This window comes from Monodelphis domestica, chromosome 6 (genome assembly GCF_027887165.1).
Source record: "Monodelphis domestica isolate mMonDom1 chromosome 6, mMonDom1.pri, whole genome shotgun sequence".
Lineage (NCBI taxonomy): Eukaryota > Metazoa > Chordata > Mammalia > Didelphimorphia > Didelphidae > Monodelphis > Monodelphis domestica.
Genome location: NC_077232.1, coordinates 16,069,647 through 16,094,953, shown reverse-complemented (window position 1 = coordinate 16,094,953; position 25,307 = coordinate 16,069,647). Strand labels below are relative to the sequence as shown.

Here is a 25,307-nt window from a genome sequence, read left to right as displayed (position 1 = left end):
TCACATCCTGTCCTTTAATACAATATAATCATTGCCATCTTGAAGAATCCTTGGAAGACAAAATAAAAACATCGGCAGTTTTCTAAGTCTCTAATAATTTGTTGGGTAAATGATCTCCACCAATGAAGATTGGAACTCATCCATGCCTTCCTATCTTTTCTGGCTCTAGTCCATGTTCTTCCAAAACACACAAAACAAATCCATGGCATGAATTTATCATTAGTCATTTCCTCTTTTGAGGAAGTCAGGGTTCATGATATTTGGAAACTCTGCTTGCTGTAGCCATCATCCGCACATCTGCACATAAGTAAGAGAACACCAGTGGGAAGGACATAGTGCTAGGAGGAAGCAAGAAGATAAGACGAGTTGGAACTGCAGGGGAGAATCTCTAATTCAGTGCAATTCCATCCTTTGTCTCAGCAAATTGTAAGGTTGAAGAATTGAAGGGCAGGAGACCCTGGAAGAGCTGGTGGAGAGGACAGGTAAGTACCTAGGGAGTTCTCAACCCAGGTTTTAGGAGAAGCTAAATGCAAAAGAACATTGAAAGGAATCTAGAACCCAGGCTAGAACCCAGTGGTTAGGAGGGATTTAAAAAGATTCTGCTGTCAAAGGAATATTCAAGTCTTTAGAGAGGGGCCTTTTTAGTCAGTTCTTTCCCAAGACTCACAGGACAGAACAGATTTGGTCTCAGGAAGATGAAGAGAAAAATTCTTTTGGCTCTGAGCAGAGACTCTCTGGGGCTTGTATTTTCAAAAAGCTCCTTCCTGGCCTTGCGGATGCTGGGCTCCTCTGAAGGGAATATCTTTCATTGGGCAATCCTTAGATACTCCCAAACTCTTGTAGCTCAGGGACAACCTCCAGATTCACCTTGTTTAGTGTGAATAAGAGGAATGGATTGCTGCCCACCTTGGTGATCTTTCTGCCTTTCATTCCTTGGTGCAGACCTCATTGGCTGGCTCTCAAGTGCTGCCAGGCCCTCTCAAATCAGAGTAAAAGTTTTGTACCAGTACAGTGACAAAGATGGCTCATGATGTAGGTAAATCCCTCCCTTCCTCTGGTGATAATCATCTTGATGTTTTCTTGTGCAGATTGGATCTAGTGTGGAAGTGAGAAGTATCTTAGAGGGCGGTGCTCCTGAAATAGACCCAGAAACCCTGTTTGCATGAATTTTCAGGCCATGCAATCTTGTTAGTTCCACTCCTGCTGTGTAGACTGCAGGCCTTTTCTAAACACTGAGAGGGCGAGGAATGGAGGAGAGGAGACATTAGCCGTTGGAGATCACAGAAATTCATGTTCATCTCTTTACTTTCTACTCTTCACATATGATGCTATAAATAGTTTTCAAAGCCCAGTTCAAGCTTTAAGCCTGACTGGAAGCCTGCCTGACTTCCTGGTGACTTGGGGCATTCTGCTGTGATCTCTATTTCTTTTGTCCTTCCAAAGCATCCCCTTCCAGTACAGCGTCACAGAGACAGCTCTAAGATTGCTTCCTTTTTACCGTCTCTCATTTAGTGCATCCATTCTCTCCAGGCAGAGGTGTTCTGTGGAAGATGAGAGGTTGTATTCTCTTGCCCTTTTCCTCATGGCACAGATGAATCCAGGCCTGGGCTCATACTAGGGCCTCAGTAAAACCTCTGTAGAGTTAAAGAATCATAGTGGAATGGGCTAGCTGGTCGAGCCCATTTCTTCCTATTTATTTCCCCCATCTTCCTCCTCCCTGGTCCCCATAGAGTCATAACAGAATGAGGAGGTTCCTGGGAGAAGTCTGTCCACCCTGAACCTTGGGGAGATAGGGCTGAGCTACAAGAAGCTCTGTGCCTGGCCTGCCCCTGGTACAGGGTAAAGGTGAGATTATTGATTGGATCCTTTTCATGGGCAGAATAGGCTAATTCATGTAACCTTTTTTTTAGCCACCTTTACATGAGATTGATAACCCCATTGATGTGGCTAATTCAATCAGTTCCTTCTCAATCATTGATCAATCAAGCAACAAAAATTATTAAGTGGCCTGTATATGCCTAACAGAATTATTCTAGGTATGTTTCATGGAGAAAAATAATTGAGACAGCCCCAATTTTCTAGGGGATACAAGATATAGAAGTAAATGGTAGCAAGAGAAGAGTGCTTTGACCTTGGCAGTCATGGAGGATGCCTCCCTATAAAGCTGTAGGTTCATTGGGTGTTGTTGAGTCCTTTTCAGAAACAATGGTAACACTTATTTGGTTATTATTCCTATAGCATAATAACTGGGGGGTGGATGGGAAATGCATGCATAAGGTGTCTGAAGTGGCAAGATGTCCTTGACAACGAGATCCTGGTATTCTGTAGATGTTTAGATGGGATGTGGCATAATCTAGCCATCTGGGACAGCTAGAAAGAGAAGAATAAATTGAAGATTCACTTACCTATACTTGAACCCATGTTTCATGTGACTTCTTTTCTCTTTTTATAGCACCACAAGTGGCTTCATGGAGTCGCAGGCAACAACAAAGGGAACATTGTCATCCTTTCCCCAGATGGGTACCATTTCCTTCCCACAAGGTCCAATAGGAACACCTGTGCCATTTTATAAATCGAAAGCATACCTGCAGAACTTCCTGAAAGGGGAGCCCAAGGTGCTGGGGGTGAGTTGGAGTCCCCCATTGCTGGGAGAGCTGATTCATATGTTTCTGGTTGGGGGGAACTTACAACATTGTAGGTTTGGGAGTCAGATGAAATTGGTTTTGCTTTTGTATCTTTGTATCTACAGAGCTTATTCCAGTGCCTGGCAAAGAATAAATACTTAATTTTGTCAAATTATTACCTTACCTCAGTTTCCTCATTTGTAAAATTGATTGGAGAAGGAAATAATAAATCACTCTAAAACTTTTGCCATGACAACCCCAAAAGAAATCAGAGTTCAGCATGAACCAAAAAATGACTGAATGGCAACATGTCAGTTAGTATGAACCCTTTTATTATATAAGGGTTATATAAGGAAAGCATTTGTGAAAGGCAGATGAATCTTTGACTCCATTTCTAGAGAGAAGTGAATAAATCTTCTCTATGCTCATGAATATTTCTTTCCCTTCTAGACTGTCCAGATCATGATCGCCCTGATGAACTTTGCCTTGGGAATGATTATCATTTTGCTTCCTTCAAGAAATTACATATATGAAAATTTTATTCTTAACACTGGCTACATATTCTGGGGAACAGCATTTGTGAGTAGAAGTAGTGAAACTAATTCTGAAATGTGGAATTTTTCCCTTCATTCCTTTGAGACTGGTGGGAATCTAGATGTCTACAACATGTCCTTCATGCCCAGGGTTTCTCGTTTGTAATTTTCCAGAGTTTAGGTGGGAAAGGGTTGCTTTTGCAGCATATATTGTATAGTATATGTAATATATAAATGTGGCAATATGTGATATACATGATAATACAATATATTATGCATATTAAAATATATATTACTATATATAGTTTTCAGAATAATAGATAATTAGATGGATAGATAGATGAATAGATAGATAAATGGATGGATGGATAGACAGATAGATAGGTGGATGAATGGATGGTTGGATGGATGGATGAATGGATGGATGGATGGATAGATAGATCGACAGATAAATAGATATACAGACAGATAGATAGTATCCAAGCATGTGACAAGGCTAGCCTAGGTTTTCTTTGATCAACAATTCAAAGTTGAATACAATTAGAAAGGCAGGGATGAGACAAATTATTGTCCATTTCATCTCACTTTTTGAGCTCAAACCCACAACGTGACTTACTGAAGGGCTCAGAGCTACTGAGTGCTGAGGTAGAATCCATACCTTCATTTTTCTAGAACAAAGGCAATTCTATCTGCCATGTCAGTATAAGAATATTTGGAAAGAAATAAGCTTTCATTATATATGGATTAACGATTTTGATGGCTTGCAGTATTACAGATTTCAAAATCATCTAACCACAAGGCCCTCTAAGTCAGATAGTACTTGTATTATCATTTCTATTTTGTAACAGAGGAAGCTGAAATTCAGTTATTGCTGGTGACTGAATTTAAAATAATTAAGATAGTCAATAGAGCAGCTCATTAGCAATGCATATCCCTTCAAAAATGATACAGAAGGGGTCACCTGGGTGGCTCAGTGCATTGAGAGCTAGGCCTAGAGACGAGAGGTCCTATGTTCAAATCTGGCCTCAGACACTTCCTAGCTGTGTGTCCCTGGGCAAGTCACTTATCCCCCATTGCCTAGACTTTATGACTCTTCTGCCTTGGAACCAATACTTCGTATTGATTTTAAGATGGAATGTAAGGATTTTTAAAAAAAATGATACATACCTTGGAATCCTTTTCTGAAAACAAAACAAAACAAAAAACAACCTTTTTGTCTCCTGATTGAGAGATTGACCATTCTTGTCCCCCTGAGCTGGTTCACAAACCAAACCTACTATTACGTTGAACGGCCAGGGTTTCCCAGAGGAGTATCCATGTGGTTATCAAAAAGTCTGCAGAGTCCTCGACATCACCCACTTTCAAGGGTGGATTCGCCCTCATGATCTGGAACTGGATCTCTCGAGTCCTAATTAAGTTCCTCCCTGATTCTGCAAAATAACTCACTATTGGTTCCTATGGGGGAAACATTGATCAAATAAGAAAAGAAAAGCAATAATCCTACTTTTAAAAAATTCAGAGTAAGACCAGGAACAATCATAGCATTTACTCAGGAGATGAAATCATCAAAATGTAACAGTCCAGCCATAAACTTGTGCCACTATTCATTGGAGAGAGTGAGCATACCCTTATGGAAACCTCGCAGAAAGCCACATGTGGGACAATTCAACTCTATATTATTGCTGATGGTATTTTTATTCTCTTCAAGAAACAGTCTGTAGCATGCATCACCTGTTGGGCGAAAGAACTCTGCCATCACCTCTCCTTGTCATCTTTGCAGCTCTTTGGCTATGGAAGCCTATTCTCCCATTTTGCACCATGGAAGTGATTTTGAGCTCTTTCTCCTATGGCTACCCTGATTAGGAGACTAAGAAATTTTTTCTTAAAAATAAAACAAAACTTTATCAATCTAACTCATGGAAACGCAGATGGAAATTGCTCTTTTCTGTTCCTTTTCTTTCTTGAGAACTATGAAACTCTCTTGGAATCCAGGCAACCTTATAACATTTCCTTCAAACAGGAGGTAGACAGCAATAGATGACAATAAGCTTCAAAACAGAGAAAATTGTCCTTTTTCCAATGATCTTTCCCCAAAGCAATGTCTCTTTCAATGAGCATCTGTAGAATATTTATGCCTTCAGACTCCATCTAAAGCATTGACTTTTATCTTCTTTCCATCAATCAGCAGACCATTCTTAATGAACTTTCATATGCCAGTTATTTTGTGTAATGCTAGAGATACAAAAAGAGACAGAAGATAGTTCCTGCACTCAAAGAGTTTATAGTCTAATGGGGAAGCTAACACATAAAATGAAGATGAAAATTGGGAATGTGGGGAAAAGATGCTCATTATGGGGTCTTGATGAAAAGCTATAGCTAAGTAAGAAAGGATGATCTTGGAGGAGTTCTCATGCCCACCCTCTGCAATCAAAGGATGGAAAGGATCTTGGAAACAAGGTGTACTGAAAAGGTGTGGAATTCATAGTTGATGCCATCAAACAAAAAATGTTCTGTTCACTTTTTTCTGTAATTGCAAACAGTTTTCAGTCAGAATCCCTTTTTAGGCAGACTCTATGTCTGCTTTTTCTTCCATCCTCTCTCTTCCTTTATCTATATCTCTGACCATATCTTTCTTCTCATTTCCTCTCTCCTATAGATTCTTTTGCTTCAAGTTAGACTTTATTAGCAATTAGTGACTCGATGATCTGATTAAAGATTCTTTTTTAAAAAGTATTTCATTATTTTATTTTATTTGGTCAATTTCAAACATTATTCCTTGGTTACAAAAATCATTTTCTATTCCTCCCTCCCCTTCCCCCACCCCTCCCATAGTCAACGCACCATTCTACTAGGTATTACATATGCCCTTGTTCAGAACCCATTTCCATATTGTTGGTGTTTGCATTAGGATGTTCATTTAGAGTCTACCTCCTGTAAGGATAATTTTAGTGTTTTGACTTAATATCTAAATAATTGGTCACTATGGGAAATTCCCAAATATAAATATATCCAAATCAGCTGGGTATTATGGGGATTTTAATTAATAAAGAGAGAAGGATTTAAGGGAAGGAGAGAGAGAGAGAGAGAGAGAGAGAGAGAGAGAGAGAGAGAGAGAGAGAGAGAGAGAGAGAGTTAATTTTAACTGCTTTGGCTCAACTGAGCCAAGAAGTGTAAAATGGAGATTTGAACTCTGGACTCTCCAAACCCCAAGAGTCTTTGCTAGCTCCCAGAATGTCCTCTAATCCCACTGAATTCTCAACCGGGCTGAGAGCAAATTATTATTTGCTCTCAACCGGGCTGAGAGCAAATTATTATTTAAATGTTCTCCACCTCAGGTGGGGTCTCTTTTCTTTTTCCGGTTGCAACTTCCAAGCAGAAGCATCTCTTTTCATAATGTCTAGGCCTCATTGGGCCTAGACACATGCTTTCTTATTCTGTATTTTCTTTAATCCTTATCCTTTAATAAACCTCTAAAAATATAATATTCCTTGCACATAGAAAAACTAATTTCTACCCTGCCTCAGTTTCCCTAAATTTAAACTATTATAGTTTTGGCAAAACAGTCTTTCTATTTTTGCCTTTGCAAATTGTCACATAGAGGATAGATGGACTTCATCAGAACTGGTTATAATTGCTATAACTACCTTTGGAAAATTTAATGTGCTAAATATCTCAAATTGATTTTAAGGGTTTTTTAAACATGATTCTTAGAATATTTTTTTTACAATCTCTGGTCATTTTTGCCTGCCCCTACCATGAGGTAAGGTCCATTCTAGTAGCTGAAGTGAAATACATTTTATAACCCCCAACCTTCCCACATTTCTAAATATGTGAATGGAAGTTGGGGAAGTTAATCTCAGGGCATGTATCCCTCAAAAAGCCTCCAAAAAAAGGAGCATCCCTCATTTATAACTCTTCAGCTCACTACTTTACTTCCACCAGAATGATATATAGATTTCTTCATTATGTTCTTAATCCAAGATGAGTTTTACTTTGTTTAAAAATATGTTTAAATTACCAAGGTTGAAAGATTGCTATATTTTAAAAAACTGTGACAAATATCCATCTATTCATAGGCTTTTAAAAATGCAATACAGCAACTTATGTGAAATATTACAGTGTGTTTGTTTGCTATTGTAATTAATTGAGCTATTGAGAATTTTGGGGATTTTGATAACTACATTTTTGTACTACTATTCTTTAACAATGAAAAATGTTACCTTGCTCAATTCATTTGCTTATACTCACAGTTGATCATGGCCAGATATGAAGAGAAATGAATCTCATTTTTGGTGAGAAACCTTGTATTCTATATTTCCTTAGCTGACACAGAGTGTCAGAAATATAGATATATTTTTGAAGTTTTAAAAACTCTTTTATTATTATATTTTTCTTGCATGTGCAAAACACTATTTCAGTTTATTTAAATTATTTTTCTCTCTTTTTTATATTTGAAGCACATGTCACTAGCATTAAGATTTTCTTTAACTTTTTGATTTTTCAGTACTATAAGTTTAAAATACATTTGCTAATGCATGCCCCAAAAGCTTGGGATTATAAAAATGATGCCACTAATTATTTAAAAAATATGGAACCTTGCTTAGTGATTCTGTCTGATTCCAGGACAAGATATACACAAAAGAGCCATTGCACAAGGCCAAAGAAAACCCAATCCAGGGTGGTTTGATGCACTTCTAGGCCAATGCAAAGGTTTTGAACCTAGTATGAAGGCTTGAGGTTACTGTGTTTAACTTTCTTAGACATAGGCTTTCCTTGTGTCCACACTCACTCTGAAAATACTCACAGAAGAGTATTCCCCACACCTTGGCTCCTATAATCTGGTCCCCTTTTCTGCCTTTCATAATGTGGTACCTTTCTGTAGTCCTGGCTACTGACTGGTTAAATGCCTCATTGCTTAGATCATTTTAATTGGGCCCTGATTCAAGGACCTGTTATAGATTTATTTTTCTTTTACTTGGAGTTTTTACACATAAGACTTTGATACTCTATATTTTCATCCAGTATTTTCTTTTTTATTTCGATTTTTCTGATATCTTTTTAATTTCTCTTGCCAATTGATTCATATACCTCATACCTCAGCTATGCATTCCTAAGTGATCCTGTATTTGTCAATCACCCTCTTAACAGGGGAATGTAAAAATATCATTATTTTAAATTGCAAAGTTTAAATTCATTTTGAGAAGAATTTTAGGTAAAGAAAGATGATACTTCCTTGAATCCAGAAACTGAACTGTTGGAGAAGACACCATGAAGATGCCTCCAGATAACAAGCTTCACAAAGAAAGAGATCAAGAATGAACTTTGGATGTAGTTGATTGAACATTTATTTGTATGTATACTTTCATGCCAAAGGGGACTGCCCCCTAATTGGCTTTTTGTCAGTGCGTCCAGCAATTATTGGTTTGGTTTTTTTTTCCTCTTATCCTCAAATTATTGTAATCTTTAAATTGATTATGTTTTAATGATCTTTTGGGGAAGTCCTTCTTCCCAGAGGATCAAACGAGGGAATGTAAAAATAGAGATTTGAACTCTGGACTCCAAACCCCAGGAGTCCTTGCTAGCTCCCATAATGCCCTCTAATCTCACTGAATTCTCACCTGAGCCAAGAGAAAACTATTATTTAAAGGGTCTCTACCTAGGGTGGGGTCTCTTTTCTTTTCTCGTTTGCTGCTTCCAAGCAGAAGCATCTCTTTTCATAATGTAGGTGAAGCTATCTAGGCCTCATTGGGCCTAGACACGGGCTTTCTTATTCTATATTTTCTTTAATCCTTAACCTTTAATAAACCTCTAAAAATATAATATTCCTTGCAGAGAGAAACCAATTTCTATCCTGCCTCAGTTTCCCTAAATTTTAACTCTTACAGAAGTAGTTAAAGGCCTTGGCCAAAATAGCCTCCCTGACTCTAAGGGAAAGAGGAATCAGTCTTATAACTCACCATGAGACCGTCTCCAAGCTGGGTTCCAGTCCTCCACTGAAAACTAATTCCTGAACTGAGATCAGAATCTAATTCCCTCTGAACTCAATTGCTCAACTGACTTTTTTACCCCTCCCTTTTAAAGAAATTTTCTTTTATGTCATCTCCCCTAAATTTTCATGTCTACCAATCATAGTAGACACTTTTTTCCAGGACTGCCCATTCTTAGTTCTCATCTCCTTTGGTTCTCACCTTCTCTGGTTAGATTATATCTTCTGAGTACTTCACACCTCTTTGTTAAGCTTGCCTTTTGTAATTTGCTTCACCTTTTTGTGATTAATTTAATTTTTACAGGGACTTAACACCTTTTTGCATTAGATCTAAAAACAGACCTATCTTAATGTTCTAGCTTTACTATAAGGAAGGTATGAGTTAGGGACTTTCATTGTTCAATCAGGAGTTTACAACTTTATCTTCCCCTAAGGCACTGTTTGAGTAGGGTGGAATAATTTTAAAAATTCTCAATAAATTCCGGATTCTGGTTAAACCAAGTATCTCCATTGTTACAATAAGGGGATAGCTAAACCAAATCTTCTAAAGTATAGTCCAAGTAGCTTTTAAGATTCACACTCCTCAGCTATATCCCCTTGACCCATTTAATCAAGCAATTGCTTTACTTCTGTTTTTCTGCTCCCACAGTTTTTCCTCTGAATGTGGATAGTGTTCTTTCTCATAGATCTCTACAAGTTGTTCAGAATCACTGCAATGCCACTAATGAAGAAGTCCTTGTACCACAGTGTACAGGACTCTGTGTACATTGTTCTCCTGGTTCTGCTCCTTTCCCTCTGCATCAATTCCTGAAGGTTGTTCTAGTTCCCATGGAATTCTTCCACTTTATTATTCCTTTGAGCACAATAGTATTCCATCACCAACATATACCACAATTTGTTCAGCCATTCTCCAATCGAAGGGCATCCCCTCATTTTCCATTTTTTTTTGCCACCACAAAGAGTGCAGCTATGAATATTCTTGTACATGTCTTTTTCCTTATGATCTCTTTGGGGTAGAAACCCAGCAGTGCTTTGGCTGGATCAAAGGCCAGACAGTCTTTTATCACCCTTTGGGCATAGTTCCAAATTGCCCTCCATAATGGTTGGATCAATTCACAACTCCACCAGCAATGAATTAATGTCCTGACTTTGCCACATCCTCTCCAGCATTCATTGTTTTCCATTGCTGTCATGTTATCCAATCTACTATGTGTGAGGTGGTACCTCAGAGTTGTTTTGATTTGTATCTCTCGGATTATAAGGGATTTAGAACACTTTTCATGTGCTTATTAATAGTTTTGATGTCTTTGAATGAAAATTGCCTATTCATGTCCCTTACCCATTTATCAATTGGAGAATGGCTTGATTTTTGTGTACATTTGATTTAGCTCTTTATAAATTTGAGTAATTAGACATTTGTCAGAGGTTTTTGTTGTGAAGATTGTTGCCCAATTTCTTATTTCCCTTCTATTTTTGGCTACATTGGTGTTGTTTGTACAAAACCTTTTTGATTTGATGTAATCAAAATTATTTATTTTACATTTTGTGACTCTTTCTATGTCTTGCTTGGTTTTAAAATCTTTCCTTTTCCAAAGGTCTGACATGTATACTATTCTGTGTACACATAATTTACTTATAGTTTCCTTCTTTATGTTCAAGTCATTCAACCATTCTGAGTTTATCTTGGTGTAGAGTGTGAGGTGTTATTCCAAACCTAATCTCTCCCACACTGTCTTCCAATTTTCCCAGCAGTTTTTATCAAATAATGGATTTTAGTCCCAAAAGCTGAGATCTTTGGGCTTTTCATAGACTGTCTTGCTGAGGTCACTTACCCCAAGTCTATTCCATTGATCCTCCTTTCTGTCTCTTAGCCAGTGCCATATTGCTTTGATGACCACTACTTTAGAGTATAGTTTGAGCTATGGTACTGCAAGGCCACCTTCCTTTGCATTTTTTTCTTGATTTCCCTGGATATCCTTGATCTTTTGTTCTTCCAAATGAACTTGGTTATGTTTTTTTTTTTTCTAATTCAGTAAAAAAGGTTTTTGGTAGTTCGATGAGTATGGCACTAAATAAATAAATATGTTTGGCTAGTGTAAGGATAATTTAGGGTTGTGACCTAATCTAAATTTAATTTTTGGTCACCAGGTGATATCCCAAATAAAAATACCCAAGTCAGTTTGGAAATATATGATGGTTTAATCAATATATAGGGAAGAAATCAAGGAGAAGAGAGAGGGAGAGGGTGTAGGATTTCTCCTGCCTAGTCTGTGCCAGGGGGAGTTCAGAATCCTTTGCCACAAGATTTCTGAAGATTAGAGGCTTCTAAGTGGATAGTGTTTGGAAGGTAAAAGAGAAAGAATCAGCCTAAGCTCTGAGAGATATCAGAGAAGACGCCTCACTGATCTAGGTTAGTAGGCTTCCTCCAGTATGGTATCAAGGAAAACTCACCTCTAAAAACAGGACAATTGCAGCTACCACACCAAGATGCCAACACGTTCAGTCAGCTGCCACCAGACACCTCTCTGCCATCCAGGAGGTGCAAGATAAGAAGTGATGCGAAATACATAGATGGTTTTACATCACTTTCTGGCATCTCACATGTACCATGGATATCTTAGGCTTGACTTAGACAGCCCAGGGATCTGTCAGTTGTTTTTGAGTTTTCATTTGCTAGCACATGTCTGTCAAAAGCCATCCTCCTAAATACTTAATCCTTAAATATGGGTGTAGATATTTCTGATTTTGTTAGACTAAGTTCAGTGGAATAATCTAAAGTTCACAATTTCCTGATTTTTTTGTTAGACTAAGTAGGGTGGAGTAATCTAAAATTCACAGTAGGATGATCATTTTTATTATGTTAGTTTGTCCTACCCATGTGCAGTTAATGTTTTTCCAGTTGTTTAGATCTAGTTTAGATCTAGTTCCACTGTGTGGAAAGTGTTTAGTAGTTGTGTTCATATTGTTCGTGTGTTTGTCTAGGCATACAGATTACTAAGTATTTTATATGGTCTAGGGTGATTTTAAATGGAATTTCTGTTCCTAATTCTTGTTGCTGAGATGTGTTGGAGATATATAGAAATGATGATGACATGTGGGTTTATTTTGTATCCTGCAAGTTTGCTTAAGTTGTTGGTTATTTCCACTAGCTTTTTGGTTGATTCTCTAAGATTCTTTAAGTAGACCATCATATCATTCACAAAGAGTGATAGCTTCGTCTCCTCATTGCCAATTTTAATACCTTGAATTTCTTTTTCTTCTCTAATTGCTACTGCTAGTGTTTCTAGTACAATGTTAAATGATAGTGGTGATAACAGGCATTCTTATTTAACTCCTGATCTTATTGGGAATGCATCTACTTTATCTCTATTGCAGATGATGTTAGCTGTTGGTTTGAGATAAATACTGTTTAAAATTTTTAGGAAAAACCCTTCTATTCCTATACTTTCTAGTGTTTTCAATAGGAATGGGTGTTGTATTTTGTCAAAGACTTTTTCTGTGTTTATTGAGATACTCATGTGGTTTTGGTTTGTTTGCTTGTTGATATGGTCAATTATGTGGATGATATTCCTAATATTGAACCATCCTTGCATTCCTAGTATAAATCCCTCCTGATCATAGTGAATAACCCTCGTGATGACTTGTTGGAGTCTTTTTGGAAGTATCGTATTTAAGGTTTTTGCATCTATGTTCATTAAGGATATTGGTCTGTAGTTTTCTTTTTCCATTTTTGACCTGCCTGGCTTTGGAATCAGTACCATATTTGTGTCATAAAAGGAATTTGGTAGAACTCCTTCTTTGCTTATTATGTCAAATAGTTTGTATAGTATTGGAATTAGCTCTTCTCTGAATGTTTGATAGAATTCACTTGAGAATCCATCAGACCCTGGGGGGGGGGGTTCTTAGGGAGTTCTTTGATGGCTTGTTCAATTTCTTTTTCTGATATGGGATTATTTAAGAATTCTATTTCTTTTGCTGTTAATCTAGGCAATTTATATTTTTGTAAATATTTACCCATATCACCTAATTGGCATATTTATTGCCATATAATTGGGAAAAATAGTTTTTAATGATTTCCTTAATTTCCTCTTCATTGGAGGTGAGGTCTCCCTTTTCATCTATGATACTGTTAATTTGTTTTTCTCCTTTCCTTTTTAAAATTAGATTGACCAATACTTTGTCTAGTTAGCTTGTTTTTTCTAAATACCAGCTTCTAGTATTATTTATTAGTTCAGTTGTTCTTTCACTTTCGATTGTATTAATTTCTCCCTTAGTTTTTAGGATCTCTAATTTAGTTTTCTACTGGGGATTTTAAATTTGTTCACTTTCAAGTTTTTTATTTTTTTGATTTGCATGTCCAATTCCTTGACCTCTGCCCTCCCTAATTTGTTAATATATGAACTCCAGGATATAAATTTTTGCCTGAGTACTGCTTTTTCTGCATCCCATAGATTTTGAAAGGATCTCATTATTGTCATTTTCTTCAATGAAATTATTATTGTTTCTATGATTTCTTCTCTAATCGATTTTGGAGAATCATATTATTTAATTTCCAATTAATTTTTGATTTGGCTCTCCATGTACTCTTACTGATAATTATTTTTATTGTGTTATGATCTGAAAAGATTGCATTTATTATTTCTGCTTTTCTGCATTTGTTTGCCATGTTTATATGACCTAGTACATGGTCAATCTTTGTGAATGTACCATCTGCTGCTCAAAAGAAGGTTTATTCCTTTTTGTCCCTATTTATTTTACTCCATATACCTATTATCTGTAATTTTTCTAAGATTTCATTCACATCTTTTACCTCTTTCTTATTTATGTTTTGATTTGATTTATCTAAATTTGATAGTGGTAGGTTCAGGTCTCCCACTAGTATAGTTTTACTATCTGTTTCCTCCTTCAATTCCACTAGTTTCTCCTTTAGAAAGTTGGATGCTATACCATTTAGTGCATTCATGTTGATTACTGATATTTCCTCATTGTCTAGATTCCCTTTTATCAGGATGTCTTTACCTTCCCTATTCCTTCTAATCAGATCTATTGTTACTTTGGCATATCATCATTGCAACTTTTGCCTTCTTTCTATCAGTTGAGGCCCAATAGGTTTTGCTCCAACCTTTAATTCTAACCTTGTGAGTATCTTCCAACATCAGGTATGTTACTTGTAGACAACATATGGTAGGATTTTGGGTTCTAAGCCACTCTTCTATTTGTTTTTGTTTTATGGGTGAGTTCATCCCATTCACATTCAAAGTTGTGATTGTCACTCATGCATTCCCTAGCATATTGATATCCTCTCCTAGTTCTGTCCTTTCTTCTTTTGATATATCCTTATAAACCAGTGATTTACTTTTAATCAATCCCCCTAATCCCCTCCCTTAATATGCTTCACTTTCCAGCCCCTCCCTTTTTGTTCCCTTCCTGTTTTTTTAGAGTCTGATAAGTTTCCTTGCCCCTCTCTTTCCCTCCCTTTTTATACCACCTCCCCCTAAAACCCTTAGTTTTCCCTTCTCACTTACCCTGTAGGAATAAGATAGAATTCAAGACCCCAGTGGATCTGGATGCTCTTCCCTCTTAGAAATGATTTCACTGAGAGTAAGGTTTATGTATTACCTATTAGCACTCTCTTCTTCTCCTTCTTATATGAGTATTCTTCTCCTCCCCTTCCCATGGGTACCTTTGTGTGATAAAGATTATGCTATTTATTTTATTTCTTCAAGTATTTCTTGGTGCCATCTTTGATTCCCCCCTTCCTTTTTCTTTTTTTGCATATCATCTTATAGCCCTTAATGCCCCAATCTCTTCCTGTGAATGATTCTTCTAAATATTATAACAATGAATACATTTTTGAGAGTTACAAGTAAAACTTTCCCTATATATTAATACATATAATTCAATCTAATTGTTGGCCTCTTCTTTAAGAGAGTTTGAATACAGAAAAAAACAATTTTCCCTTTTCCTTCTCTTTCTTATTTACCTTTTCATGTTTCTTTTGATCTATGTATTTAGATATCAAACTTTCCAATTAGTTCTAGTCTTTTCTTTACAAATATTTGGAAATCTTCTATTTTGTTGGATGTCCATACTTTCCCATAGAAGTATATAGTTAGTTTTGATGAATAGATGATTCTTGGTTGAAGATACAATTCTCTTGCCTTTCTGAATATCATGTTCCAGGCCTTGCTGTCCTTTAGTGTGGAAGCTGCCAGGTCTTGTGTGATCCTGATTGGGGCTCCTTGGTATGTGAATTGTCTCTTTTTGGCTTCTTGTAGAATTTTCTCTTTAGCTTGAAAGCTCTTAAATTTGGCAATTACTTTCCTGGGAGTTGTCTTTTGAGGATTTAGCATAGAGGGTATTCTATGAACTCTTTCCATGTCTATTTTGCCCCCTTGTTCAAAAACATCAGGGTAGTTTTCTTGGATGATTTCTTGTAGTATGATGTCAATATTTCTATTTATTTCTGGATTTTCAGGTAGACCAATGATTCTCAAATTGTCTCATTGTGATTTGTTTTCCTGATTTGTCATCTTGTCAGAGAGATATTTTATGTTTTCTTCTATTTTGTCAGACTTTTGACTTCGCTTTATTAATTGTTACTGTTTTGCAAGATCATTGGTTTCCAGTTGCCCAATTTTGGTCCTTAAGGCCTGGTTTTCTGTTATGAATTTTTTGGTTTTTTGCTTTAATCTTTTGATATTCTGCTATAATCTTTAGAATTTCCTTCTCGGTTAGGTCTATCCTGCTTTTAGTGGCTTCCAGCTGTTTTTCCAATTGGGAGTTCTTGACCTTTAAACTTTTTGAACTATTTCCCACTTTTCTTGGCAGAAGGCTTCCATCTTTTTGATAACTTCCAATTTAAATGCTTCAAGAGCTTGTGGACAATTTCCATTTTCAGAAGGTTTTGACTTTGCTTGAATTTCCTCTATAGCCTGGGTTTTTCCTCTGTAAAAATATTTGAGGATCAATCCCTTCTTCCTGTTTTTCTTGGAGGGTATTTCTTGCTCCTGGGAACAATTTGCCATTACTGTGGAGGTTTTTGCTTCCCTTTTTAGTTAGAAATCTGAGTGAGATGGGCAGGCTCTCTGTGTATGTAGTTAAGGAACATGGATTTTGCCTGAGGCAAGCTCTTTAATATCAGCAGCCTCCACTGTTTGCTGCCCTTCTCTGTGGCACCTTCCTTAGAGCACCCAAGGTCTGTGCTCCCAAGCCCGCCAGTGTTTCAGTTGTAGTTGCTCCTAGGATTAGGTCTTTGGTAATCTTTGTCAGCTCCCAAGAACCTGGAAGTGCCCCTTACACACTTTAGAGGTGCCCTTTGCTCTAATTGTCTAATCCCTTGTTGATTCTGGCCTGTACTGACACTGATTTTGGCTCCGTAGATGGGATGGGGTAGGGTAGGGTAGGGTAGATCACCTCATGTTTGGATGGGAGTTTTTTCACCCCCTTATAGTGTGGAAATGCCCAAATCCCATGTACCTTAAATGCTGCGCCCTACTGTAGAGTCTCTTTATTCTCATGAATTTGTTTTTTTTGGCCTTTTGAGGTAGTCTCAGTGGGTGCTGAGGAGAGGAAGAGTCCTGAGTCTAGACTGGTACCATGCTTACCCAGAAATCTTGATTAAAGATTCTAAAAAATCCACTCTTCTTCCAAGAAAAGCACTCATAGAGTCTTCCGACATTCCCCAAATCAGTTTCTCAGCCAGAAAACAGCTATATGTAAAGGAATTAATGAGCCATGATGCACCACAATACCATGCTCTCAAGTAGTGCCATACTTTTGGGCAAGTCATTTCAGAATATTTATTATAGGAGCAGTTTTCCCTCATTTCAATGATTTCAGAATCAAATTGTACATGTGGAGACACATGAAGGAAAATGCACAGAGAAGCAAATACATGCACATACACACAGACTTATAATATGTTTATGTATATAATATAAACATTGATGGATTCCTACACATGGAAATGCCTCGCTTCTTCTCAAACTTTTAATTAAGGAGAAGCAATAGGACACTAGTCTGTTTTCATTTTTGACATGGTTACTGGAATTCAAATTCTCCCATTGAAAGAAGGCAGGCTTGAATATTACCACTTGTCCAAATATTTAGGAGGCACCCAGATGGAACCCTCAGAGACAAGTTCTGAAGGATGGGAGAGGCAAGTAGTGAGTGGCTGGGCAAGCGTGAGCCCTGTAGGCACTGAAAAAAAGGTTTTAAGTCACTGATATATTGTGTTTTCTGTCCACAGTTTCTTGTCTCTGGCTCCCTCGCCATTGCTGCAGAAAATAAAACCACAAATACTCTGGTGGGTGATATTCTTTCTTTCTTCATAGCTCATGGAGAAGAAATTTCTGATCTCTTTTATTTCCTCTGGAAGGGGAAGGGAAAAACAGAAGGTTTCTTAAGAGAGAGCTTCAGATCCCCAAGCTGTGCTATAGAATGTTTGATTGACCAATGCTATATGGCTGAACTAGCAACCTGGGGTCACAGAGGGTATGGATCACTATTTGCTGCGGCATCATTGTTCCAACTGCTGCCTGGTAAAGCTAGTAGCCATACCAGGAGAAACAATAAGAGTCATCCTGACTTTTCAGCCCCCTCAATGTCCTCAATTATCTTAAAGAAAACCAAGGATCCCCAAACAGATGCTGCATTAATGAGAATGTGAAGCACTCAGGAATTAATCAGTTTTGGAATTATTCTTTGTATCTAGAGAGGCTTACATGATCTCTAGCACATAGCAGTTGTTCTTATTTTAATTGTAAAATTTATTTATTTAATAATTTTAGAATATTTTCTGATGGTTACATGATTCATGTTCTATCCTTTTCTTTCCTTCCTCTTTGCCTCTCTCATCCCTCCCGTTCCCCCCCTCCCACCCGTAGCGAACACACAATTCCACTCGGTTTTACTTGTGTCATTGATCAAGACCCATTTCCATATTATTGATCATCATACAGTTGTTCTATAGGTGTATCTTCTCTTGTTGGATACACAAATGGGTCTAACATGACTGGACACATAGTAGTAACCCCATGGGTTAATGCCTTGATTGGTTAATGAATTCTTCCTTGTTTTCAGGTCCAAAGTAGCCTAGCAATGAACACTGTCAGTGCAGTGGCAGCTGGGCTGGGAATCATCATTTTATCAATCAACTTGGCAATGAATGATTCATCCTATTATTCTTGTATCCATGAAAGTCCCCATGAAACCTGTGTTTGCGGTTTGGCTGTGTTGCTGGTGAGTACTTCCAAGAGGTGGCCTCTTATGACTGTGGATGTTTGAAATGGCCAATCTGTACAGGCCAGAGCAGAGACACCCAAGGGTCCTGAGGAGGTCTGAACCTTTGAGGAAGGACAAATAACTTGAGTTGGGAAACAAGAGGAAATTCCTTCATATTTCTGGATCTTCCTATGTTCTGGTTAAGAAATGCAAATGCTTAGAATTCCAAAGCATGGGAGGGAATTAACATTTTCATTCAGTCCTATTCATTCCCATTCAATTCAAGTCAACCAAAGAGTGTCTGGGTATTCACTTATCACTGTTTTGTGGCAATATGCTCTGCAGAGGTGATTCAGAGATAAGTTTTGAAATGCCAGAGTTCTTGCTTTCAAGGAACTCTCTGTCTCATTTGTTCTTTGGGGAAGGACAAGGATGGGAAATGATATTTGTGAAAAAAGCTTTATAAAATGCTTGAGGGGAGACATCCCATTTTTGAAGATTGGAGAGAGGTGAGATAAGGGAGTCTTTAAGGATAGAATTCCAGCTGAGAAGAGCTTTGGAGGAGGAAAATAACCAGCAGATCAACATGAGCCTCTTCCTGGTCTTTAGTTGATGTGGGCAAAGCCAATTAGGAAGAGAGAGAGCAGGCCAAGATTGGGAGGTAAAGATTATGAAAGGGTCACTACCCCTCCCTGAACACCCCATACACCCCTGTTTAAGATTATGAAGTTATAAATGCACAACTAGGATTGGGATTCTTACTGTAGACTGCAGGGAGCATTGTGGGATGGGGGAATACCCGAAACTAACTAATAAATATCCCAGAGTTATCAAATCTGTATGTGAAATGGAAACAGTAATTAAACTCTGGACAGAACCCTCTAGAGGGTTTAGATTTTCCTTTATCAATCAGAATTGTGCTGAGCATCCAGGATGTATCTCGATGGATGCGAGCCTAGTTGGTATATTATCTAGAGCAAAAAAGAAGGAAATGAGTATAGTGAAAGGCAGACCAATTTGCATTTCTGAAACTTGGTTTGCTAACTGAAAAATAGAGACAGTCATCCTTTCATGATGCCTCACATGGGATTGTTATCTGGGACATGTTTTATGGATCTTCATGTATTTAAATGTGATATTATTATTGATCAAAGTAATAACAATAACTAATTTATATTATGCTTTAAAGTTGGATAGGAACTTGATATATGTTTTAAGTTTTGTCTCCAGATAACCACTTAATCTTGCCATTTTTTTACCGAGTGGTTAGAAGTGGGGCCTTGTGTCCTTCTCTCACCCTTCTCTGTGCCCTTTTTTCAGGGAATCGGTGTGATTCTGCTGATCCTCGCCATTTTTGAACTTGCTTTTTCTCTCGAAGTCTTAAGCTTTGGCTGTAAAGCAACTTGTTGTAGTCAGAGTGGGGTGAGTAGCTGATGTTTTATGGTGACTCCTTTACTTTACTGTGCCACAGGACTTCTCTAGGGGGATCAGCAAGTGAGTCCTCTCAAGGACTAGTAAGAGGAAAACTTCTTCAGAGAGAATCACTAAGAAATTTTGGGATTCTGCCTCCACGTTCCTAAGCATCATATCCAGTGTCAGAGACCAACCTTCCTCTGGGGCTACCAGTGAGGAGGTCAAGATTTCCCGGGCACTCAGAGGCACAACTCTGTGCAAATCTATTTATTCTTTCTTCCTCACCACATCAAGTAGATCAAGAGTTCACTGTTCACTCCTCAACTAGGCAGATACTGTACCCCACTTAAGATCAGAAGAGAGGAGGGATATTTTGGTTTCCTATCTGGCCTCCAAAGAGAAGCCATAGTAATTGAGAAACCAAAGGAGTACTTTCATCCATTTGATGACCGCACAAGGTAGTGAGTCTCTTTCTGGGACACTGTATTTATGTAGAAAGGGTGTGATGCAAATCCATTGACAACCTGCTGAAAAGGACTAGAGGGGGACCTTTTAGGGAATGCCAAGATATGCTTCACATAGGCTGAGAGCACAGCTTTTCATCTTATTAATCGGTTTGGTTATCTTTTTTGGGTTAGTGTCATACCTTTGAATTTAGCCTGAATAAAGAAGGCAATTAGAGAGAGCAGTCCATGTAAGAGCGACCTTGCAGCCAAAGTGGGAGGACATGAGGGAAAGGATGCCCTAAGTCAGAAAGGAGGTGTAAAGAGAGGAGAGCAGTGCTGAAAGTAAAGAGGCAGAATAAGTATCAGCCAGGTCCATCACAATGCCATGCAGTCCTGTCTTTTTTTAGCCAGGGCCAACACTCAGCATAAAGGTGATGTTCTCAGTGATTTTCTGTCCTAATAATTACTTTACTTTTCATCCTTGGGTGACTCATGCATGAGGTTCCTGTTTGTCTTATAGGTTACCATCTTCATGCCTTCTCCATCCCAAGTACCAGTTACTGAGGCATAAAGAGGAGAGAAACTACTTCAAAGGAGAGCTGCTGACACCACCGCATTACCTGGAAGTCACCCTGACAGTCTCATATCACACATGCTTCCCTGTTCCTCAGAGAAAGCTCCTTCCATCATTGGCTGTTTTTCAATGAAACAAAGAGCAAATTGTCTCAGGTTTCCTGAAATTCTTTGTTAACAGTCGCTTTCATTCTTAGTCATGCACTGATCACATCTACTTCCCCATTTTGCACCCAGGCCCCTGAATATCTCAGGATTTGTTCACAAACTATATCAGCAAAAATATCTGGAAATCTTTTTCCTTTGGCTGCACAGGAAGACTAATTTGCCCAAGACTCCCTATGGATGCTGGGAAATAGGGTCATTACAAGACAAGAGAAGTGAAGAAAAAGAGATGGGAATGGGAGTACCAAACTACTTCTCTTCTGTTCTCCATGAATCAAGATTCCCACCTATGGAATTTTCTGCTGCTCCTACCTGTGAAATTGGATGTTTCCACCTCCAGTGGCCTGGACTCCATCATCTTTGTTCTTTGCCCTCTCTGTTTGCTCCTGGAGCATCCTGATCCTTGCTGTGAATACCTCCTCTCAACATTGCTTCCCTGCCACTGAGGCATTTGTAGAGGAACTTAGGCTGATCTCAAAGTTTCTTCTTCCTTTTCTGACCCCAGAGTTGCTCACACAATCACAAATTCCCTCATAACTGATCCCTTTCCTACCACCAACGTCACCTTTCAGAACTTCCTCCTTTGGACTTTTGGACTGGGACTGAGAAGAGCTTTGGCTGAAGATCCTGCCTTTGCTGCTTCATATCTATGTGCCCATAGCCTAAGTTTTCTGAACCTCAGTTTCCTTTCCTGTAAAATAGGATTAGCCATGTCTATACTAGTGATCTCACAGGAGGGTTATGAGCATTCTATGGCAGAGCATATTCCAAATACTTTGTCAATCTGGGAATTCCGACTAAGTGTCAGTGAGGTGGTGACATATAGTTGTGTACTCAGAGTAAGGAAAACTGATTGTACATCTGCCCCAGGGCCCTTCCTAGCTGTGTGACCCTGGTCACCTCACTGAACTTCATCTCAGTCTCAGTTTTCTCATCTGTAAAATGAAGCCAATAATAGCCCTGCCTCCCGGAGCTTTATTTCTTCTTGGCAAGGAGGACGTAATGTTTGAAAAGTGTTTTGCACACCTTAAAGAGTCATATAAATGCTAACTAGCTAACCGTCATGTCAGGCATTTTTATTTCTCGTTATTAATGTTTGTCTAAATTTTCTTCTTATCACAGTCTAGTTTTAGATATTCTGAACTTTGGCTTGCATAAAATTTTGGAGACAGTTGAAGGAAATTAGGACCCAAATACTGTGGGGTTTCCCTTGCTCTAGCTGGAAGCTGAAGTTCCAATCCAAATATGACCTTAAGAAGGATTTAGTAGCTATTATGTCAATAGCAATGACTGTGAGTACAGTAACAATAATGTCTGGCATTTACATCCTTTTTTGAGGTGATTTGTCACTTTATCCTCACAGGAACTCTGGGTTGTGATGAGAATCTGGTTCAGTGAATTGCCCAGAGTCACATGGCTAGAAAGCAAGTGTCTGAGGCCTAGTTTAAGTCAGTTTTTCCTGAATCCAGACCCAATACTCTACCTAAAGCTTTTCTGACTCCTTTAGGGTTCAAAGGCTATAATGTGGCTTACTGAGAAGAGTCCTGGCCTTGGAGTTCTCAAGTTGTCTTCTTGGGATGTAGAAGTGAACAAAGCTGCTGACCTTTAAGAGTTGTGAGAGAACATGGACAAGTCAGTTGACATATCTAGGATCCACTTTCCTTATGTAGAAGGGGGGAAATGGTTTAAATGAACCTCATTTCATCCTAAGATATTGGAAATAAGTTATATTCTGATATTTCCTCTGCAGTTAATTAAAGTGCATCATTTCTAATATTAACTAATGTCTCATCTTGTAAGCCCTAACTTTACCCTTTCCCTAATAACTTTTTTTTAAAACCCTTACCTTCCATCTTAGAGTCAATACTGTGTTTTGGTTTGTTACAGACAAAAGAGTGGTTGCCATAAGCTGTGACTGCGAAAATGTGGGTTTCAAGACTTCGAATTGCTAAACCTGTAAAGATAATTTTTATGTCTTGATTTTATATCAAAAAGAAAGTGGTAGCCATGGGAAAAATTCCCAAATATGTAATACCCAAGTTAGCTGAGTTTTATGGAGATTTTAATTAATACAAATAAAGGAATTAAAGAAAGAGAGAGAGACAGAGTAAGAGGAAATAGTAGGAAATGGCTTAGGCCTGAGCTTTAAGAGAGACTAGTCAGTCTTTAATCACTCACCACATGATCTTTCCAAGCAAAACTCTAGTGTTCAGAGAGACCCTCTAGTTTAGCTCAGGAAGCTGAACTAAGTTCAGTCACCAAGAGAGAGAGCCAAGCTCTCAGCTTCTGACCTCCTTTTAAAGAGAGTTTTCTCCTATGTCACCTCCCCTAAATTTTCACATCTATCAATCACAGTAGATGCTTTCCACAGCACTAACCATTCTTAATTCACACCTGAGTAGATGCTTTTTTCCTAGGACTGCCCATTCTTAGTTTTTAGTTCTCACCTTCTCTGGGTAGATTATATCTTCTGAGTACTTCACATCTCTTTGCTAAACTTGCCCTTGTAAGTTGCCTGACTTTTTAGTGATTAATTTGACCTTCATAGGTACTTAGCACCCCTTTGTATTAGATCTAAAAATATACCTAGCTTAAGGGCTTGGCCTCACTATAAGTATGAGATAAGTACTGTTTCATTGTTCAGTAAGGAGCTTTAGAATTTTATCTTCCCCTAAAGTATGCTCAAGTATGGGTGGAGTAAGGTTAAGTTCTCAATACATTCCTGATCAAGTACCTTCATTGTTTAAATGGGGAATAACTTTAACCATAACCTTAAGATAATGTTCCAAGGTAGAGTCTGAGAAATTGTAAGATTCACAGGTTCTAAGGCAGAAGAGTGGTAAGGGCTAGGCAATGGGAGTTAAGTGACTTGTCCAGGGTCACACATCTGGGAAGTGTCTGATATCAGACTTGAACCTAGGACCTCCTGTCTCTAGGTCTGGCTCTCAATCTACTGATCTACGCAGCTGCTCCCTCCTCAATAACTTTGATTTAAATAAACCTTATGTCTTTGGTCTGTACAATTTATTAACTGAAACAAATAATGAAGATGTTCAAATGATTACTTAAAATGAATCTCCTGTGCTGACACACACTGCGTGATTCAGTGTATCTCCTGATTATTAGTATTAGTACTAACTCTTCCATTCCAGAAAAAGAGCCCCACCATTCAATTTTCTCCAATTCCCAATTAAAGTTTCTGCTCAAGAACTCATTTTCTAATGTATTACTTTTCACAAGTGTAGAGTAAAAATAATTCTCAAGGTAAAGGAGTTGTTTTATCTGTTCTTTCAATCTTCTCGCTGTTTCTCTTAAGTCACCATTAATTTGTAGAGAAAGACAATTAAATTCTTCTCCTCACATAATCCTTAAAGAATGACAACAATGATGTTTCTAACTAAAATGTAATTGCCTCTTAGAGATTAATAACAAATGAAAAGGCAAATGGATACTGTCTAGAGTCATTTTGGGAGACACTATTGAAATTTGCATTAAAAGACAGATAGGGCCACTTTTGGGGCAGGTGAGCAACCAGACTGGAAAATAAAGATTTTCTTTGATTCTCTCAAATATCTCCCAAAAAGAAATTATATACCAATGACAGAGTAAATTTGATTGTTTCCATGATCCAGGATACATGAAATCTAAAAAAATGTAAAAAGATTAAAAAGAAGAAAACAAACCCAAGAACTGATGCTCACTGACCCTGGGCTCATGCAGCATCCCAGCCCCACCTTCCATACTGCTGGTGGCAAAGCTGAACTAGCAGACCCAGGAAGCAATACCAGCTTACATCAAAACCCACTGCTATATCTAGGTGGCCCTCAACTTTTCAGTGTAGTAGATCCCTGCCACCAAGCTATGGAAGTTTCCTTGAGCCTTTAAGAGCCATTTTGCTGTAACCTTTCAGGAGGACAAGCCTGTCAAGGGCTGCAAACCAAAATTATCCACACCATAAATCCATGAATTGCCAGTATTATGGAAAGGAGGCTCTGCCCTTCTGGTGCTATGGTAGAAAACTAAGGAATAGAGGCATGGAACAGGTCATCATTGCAAGATAGTGTAAAGATTAAAATTTAGGGGAGAGGGGGAGACTGAGGCAGGTAGAAATTAGTTTCTCTCTGCAAGGAATATATATATTTTTAGAGGTTTATTAAAGGTTAAAGATTAAGAATATACAAGTAAGAAACATGTGCCTACGCCAGAGGCCTAGACAAAATAACCTCACATCATGGAAGAGACGCCTCTGCTCCAAAAACGGAAGTCCAAAAGGGGCCGAGCCCTTCAAAAGCCTTTGCTTAAATATCTTCTCGATCTCGGCCCAGGTGAGATTACAAGGCAT

The 25,307-nt window shown here is 38.2% G+C and overlaps 1 protein-coding gene across 1 annotated transcript; it reads left to right on the top strand.

The window, feature by feature from the left end:
- Window positions 1–280: 280 nt before the first annotated feature.
- On the top strand, window positions 281–22,745 carry LOC103095510 (membrane-spanning 4-domains subfamily A member 4A-like). Its single transcript, XM_007497565.3, has 7 exons — window positions 281–482; window positions 2,453–2,624; window positions 3,075–3,203; window positions 17,395–17,451; window positions 18,228–18,386; window positions 19,689–19,790; window positions 20,748–22,745. The coding sequence occupies exons 2-7, from the start codon at window positions 2,469–2,471 to the stop codon at window positions 20,796–20,798; spliced, it is 654 nt and encodes a 217-aa protein (XP_007497627.2). The 5' UTR covers window positions 281–482; window positions 2,453–2,468; the 3' UTR covers window positions 20,799–22,745.
- Window positions 22,746–25,307: the final 2,562 nt, after the last annotated feature.